This window comes from Loa loa, assembly GCF_000183805.2.
Source record: "Loa loa unplaced genomic scaffold supercont3.81, whole genome shotgun sequence".
In the NCBI taxonomy this organism is placed as follows: domain Eukaryota; kingdom Metazoa; phylum Nematoda; class Chromadorea; order Rhabditida; family Onchocercidae; genus Loa; species Loa loa.
In genome coordinates this window covers 174,022-179,225 of record NW_018108261.1, presented here as the reverse complement: position 1 = coordinate 179,225, position 5,204 = coordinate 174,022, and the positions used below count along the sequence as shown (strand labels likewise).

The 5,204-nt window shown below is 34.3% G+C and overlaps 1 protein-coding gene across 1 annotated transcript; it reads left to right on the top strand.

The window, feature by feature from the left end:
- Positions 1-1,449: 1,449 nt before the first annotated feature.
- LOAG_08537 (hypothetical protein) lies at positions 1,450-4,165 on the top strand (the record flags this gene model as incomplete). Its single annotated transcript, XM_020447723.1, has 6 exons — positions 1,450-1,558; positions 1,773-1,941; positions 2,140-2,237; positions 2,611-2,784; positions 3,275-3,353; positions 4,000-4,165. 6 exons carry the CDS (start codon positions 1,450-1,452, stop codon positions 4,163-4,165), a joined length of 795 nt encoding a protein of 264 aa, XP_020302077.1.
- Positions 4,166-5,204: the final 1,039 nt, after the last annotated feature.

The window sequence follows — 5,204 nt, the reverse complement described above, 5'->3', positions numbered from 1 at the left end:
TTATTTGATGAGCCAGTTTTGCAAAAAAAATGAGTGGGAGTTACAACAAGAAAATTCATTTCACTTAAAGTGGGAAAAAAGTTCTATAAGAAAGTAACTGGTTTAAGTTAAATTGTAATTAAATTCGTTTATTGTTTTTAATAAAGCGTAAATAAATGTTCAAAATGTCGTGAGTATACGACAAGAGACGCCATAGGCCCTATGCTTTAAGCCCTATACTTTAAGCCCAATGCTGGACGTTCTAAAGTAATATTGAAAACTTTTTTCTCGATTTTACTTTACGACAATTATGTTGCTGTTCCGAATGAAATTATGTCTCATTTTGCTAATTAGTATTGCTTTATAAGCATAACTTTCTCACGGAATTTTCCAAATTTCCAAAGCATGCAAGCATTTAGCAAATTACTATGAGATAAATGCATCTTAAAATGATTGCTAAACAATGGACGATGTAGTTTGAGGGGTGTTAAAATAGTTGTTGGATAATAATTTTAGTTGTTTTTTAAGTTTCAAATCTGCCATTCTTCGGGAACATTGCTAGAATCAATGAGCTCTCAATGACATAAAAAACTGAGAAAGAATGAACAGAAGTAATGATAGTACAATGTAGAAAGAGGATCCAGTAATGTTGAAATTGATCGAGAGGATTCACCTGTTCTGTCTTCATATCATGCCAGATACTTCTGCACTTTTGAGCTTGTATGGAAATCCTTGAGAATAAGCCTATAATGGCATATTGGTATTAGCTAGGCTTGGCCAATTCAGAACCTATCACCATATTGTTCGTTGATACATGCAACAATAATTGAACCTCATGATCAGGCTGGTCATCTTGTTGAACTCTTTATGATCAAAGCCCAAAGATTTAATTGAGAAAGTGCAAGACACCTTTTCGTATTTCTGTACAGTGGAACATTGGTGAAAAAGCGATTATGTAATAACATATCTTGTCCAGATGCCTTGTCCGGAATTACGGATTCTGCATTCTTTGATACAACTAATTTCTGTTAAACAGAATTGGTTCTGAAGAATCTGATGATCAGCAACAATCCACTGGAAGCTATATTTCTTGGGTCAGGAGAGTAAACAAAAGCAACATTTGATTGATACTTTTTCTCTCATAAATTACAAAAAATCAAGCTTCCTTTTATAATTGCAGTGCCTGAATGGAGTGAATGGAGTGAATGGTCACGTTGTAGCTGTTTCTCAATGAATCAATTCAGACGACGATTTTGTCAAATTTCGGATCCATCACTGCAAGGCTTTTGTGTGGGTAGCATTTTGGAGAAGAGGATATGTACTCCGCATATATGTCGTACGTGGTTTCATTTGCATACCGTTGTGGAATTTGTCATATCCACCAAGTTGTCATGAATTTAAAATATGATATCACAAGATATAGAGTAATTGGCAGTAGTGCAATCCGCTATTAACTTTCAGTTTCTGAAAATGGTGATTGGTCTAGCTGGAGTGACTGGAGCTTGTGTTCAAGCGATTGTGGTATTACTGGTCATCAAATCCGAAGCAGAATGTGTTCTAATCCATTACCTTCTAATAGGTTTTGTATTTCGACTATTTCTAGCAATCATATTTCACGTAGTTTTTCCCATAGAAATTTCCGAGTACCACTTTAGATTCAAGTAGCACTTCCGTATGACAAATTTAAAGGTTTTTTCTGATAAGCCAAAATGTTGCTAAACTGTTATATTTCCATCTCTACCCTTCATGTTCTTGTAGCTGCGATTTTTTCAAAGTAGATAAGATAATTTCAGAGGTTCATACTGTACCGGTTTCTCATACGATCAACGACCTTGCATACCAAGAAGGACCTGCATTGGAATACCAGTTGACGGAAAGTGGACATCGTGGTCTGAATGGTCACAGTGCTCCGATTCTTGTAACAATGGTCATCAGTCTCGAACAAGGTAGCTTATTGTTAAAGTAACCATTTAATGACACGTGATGTAAGAGTTATTCTTAAGTTTATTTGAATGACAACATAACTTCTAATAATCCAATTCATCTGTGACAAAGGAAAGTCCCTCTGTTCGATAATTACGAAAGTTACTATATCCGCCGAAGAAAACCTTATCAGAAACTTGTGCCAACAAAAGCCACTACTATTATTTTTTTTTTCAGGTTCTGCTCAAATCCTCGTCCATCAGAAGGTGGCATGCAGTGTGTTGGCTCAGATTTCGAAATAATGTCATGTAACGATACTTCCCGTTGCTTGCATTGTAGGTTTATCATCAAATGCGAATAGTATCAAAAACTTTCTGAAAGATTTATCACTTCTATCTGCTTCCACTTCATTCCTTTAAAAGATCTATGCTTAAAAAGACAAGCTAAAGCAAAGCTAAAATATCTATTGCATGCAATGATTTTGGAAGCGATTATACTGCATGCAAGCCTTTTAAGCATGCAGTTAATGTTTGAAGGATGATGCGCATAAACGGACAAAAGATGCATGACGTGAAACATCTGTTGAGGGAAAACATTTTCAAGGTTCCTTAAAAGCAGCTAAACGATTGGTTACTCACGCTAAACTTGCAAGCAAACCAGGATTCGCATTATTTGCACGCTTTATTGATGCACTTTAGAGGTTTGCAGCGCAAGATGGAGCGTGGACTGAATGGAATTCATGGTCAACTTGCACGTCCACATGTGGCTTTGCTTATCAATTACGTCAACGGTATTGTGGAATGCCATACCCTCAGGGCACTGGTAAGCCGTGCGTAGGGATTGCTTATATGAGCAATATGTGCAAGACTGATTTTTGCAAAGGTTAGCATTCGTTTGGCTGCATGTCATAGCCTCATATGTTTGATATCTGCAATTGATATTAGAAAATGGATAGAAGAATGCTGCGGTATGACAAGTTTCCAGTCTATCCAATAAGGTACACTTTACCTTCAGAAGGCAAATAAGGTCGAAGGTGGTTAGCGCTACCGTTCCAATGTATTTTTTGGCCAGCACTACCGTTCCAGTGTATTTTGCCAACTTGGGTTCTGGGTAGCTTGTATATGTTTAGCTATAATTTGACGAGTCGTAACCGATGAAGTGTATTCTTCTTTTACCTAAAGATTCGAATTTAAATGCCAGCGTTCCGGTAAATGTTAAAAAACGCAATGCGGTAAACGTAGTGCAATTAATTAAGTAACTAGCGATAAGTTTTTTGGAAGAAAACTATCGCTGAAATTTGAGTGATTGTTTCAAAAACATTAGATATGCTGATAGTTGGCCACTTGCAAATTGAGGGCATTGCAAACTTTAGATTCAATTGATGGAATGTGGTCAGAATGGGGCGAGTGGTCATCCTGTATTGCTGATTGCAAAAACGCTCTCAAAATAAGGTTTCCTGGATTTAAAATTTTCTCATGAATTTGACCAAAAGAAAGTTATTCTGTTCTTAAAGATTTTTAGGAGAAGGTTGTATCAGAAAAGATGGGAAAGTTTCTTTAAACTTATTATTAACCGCACCAGATGATCCTGAGTAGTATAGAAGTTTAAGTTTCTTTTTGTCTCTCTCCCTCTCTCTCTCCCTCTCTCTCTGTTGACCTCAAAGAACTATCAATTTCAGTTATCAATTGGCAGTTATCAATTATTTCAGTTATCAATTTTTTTTTCCATTATCAATTAGCATTTCCTTTTTTTTTGTTTACAAGAAGATGCGACTCAAATGAAAAATTCCGAAAATATTGAAGCTGAGAAAGGCATGTACCAAGCTATGCTATTTCAATTTTCCTACAAAACAGTTAGGGTCACTATGGGGAAGATGACCAAAGAGTGTGGACATTACATTTCAATGCAATTAATGAACAAGTTGTGAAAGCATGCTATAAATATTTATATTTATTCATTTTGCATGTTGCATGTATTTCATCTTAGCATGAAATCCCACCATTTTTCCACCATTCGTTCAGCTATTTTTGATAGTCTAAATAGAATGTTATGGTCATTCTGAATTGCTTCATCAATTATTTATTTCTGGATGTTAAGAAATCGGACATGTGAATCACCGAAACCAATCAATGGTGGTTATCCATGTTTCGGACGTTCCTTCGAAACAAAACTATGCCAACAGGAAGAATCAAAAAATAGTTGTTCGAATTCGATGCGAAATATTCATCTGATCGAAATGAAAAGTATGCTTATTGATCGATGAAACTGTTACAGTTATTTCAAATTTCATTGATTTATTATCATACTGAAAACAAATAATGGAAATATTAAGATAGCTTATAGCTTACTTTGTTTCTTATCATGCAGCATATGACTAAACTTGTAAAAGTAGCATTTTACCTGAATGTCAATGCTCAAATAACCCTTTATGCTCAAATATTTTACCGCAATTTCATTAATCCTATTGTTTTGTTTCACTCGGTCATGCTAGAATTAAGAGTTCCCAGGATAAAGATATATGTTAGCAGTTTAATCTAATATGCATTTTTTTATCAGGATTTGTGGATGATTGTATAAAACATTGGAATTTTATCTCTGGTTAAATGCCATCTCGTCTTATCTCATTAGAATTCTCTCTCTTATCTATGTGTTAAGGTATTTATGATATTATACTTGTTATTGATTCCCGGTATTTCCATTGAATGAGTGGGAATTATCACATAACTCCAATTTGTGTACCTACAAATTGAAGTTCAATTTGTTTTTTCTTTTTTTCAATTTCAATTTGCATACATCAATTGTGATTTAGGTTGTACTCATTAATTACAGATAAACATTTGTATTTTCAAAGTTCCATCACGTGTTCTGTCTTCTTACTGTATGAACCATTACAGAGCATTAATAGATACGGTAGTAACATTGTTGATATTTGTAAATTTTACAGCCTATTATCATCTTATTTCTTTATTCGATAATTTCAAGTTAGACTAGTATTGTAGTCTAATAAAGCAAATTATTTAACAAGAACTGCATTAGAGTTACAGCTAAATGGTATAAAATTTAATTACTTTAAATGAATTTAATTAAAGAAACATAATATATCTTGAAAAGGTAAAATTGACCAGGTTAAATTGCTGGTTTGATTTTAATTTTACTTACAGCAATATTCGCTCATAGTTTTTCTCATCGAAAAGAATTAAATTGATGAAGTTAACCGTTGAAAAATTCACAATTTCAAATTACGATCGTTAACTTTTAAGAAAATTAAGAGAGAAAGAGAGAGAGAGAGAGAGAGAGGAGGA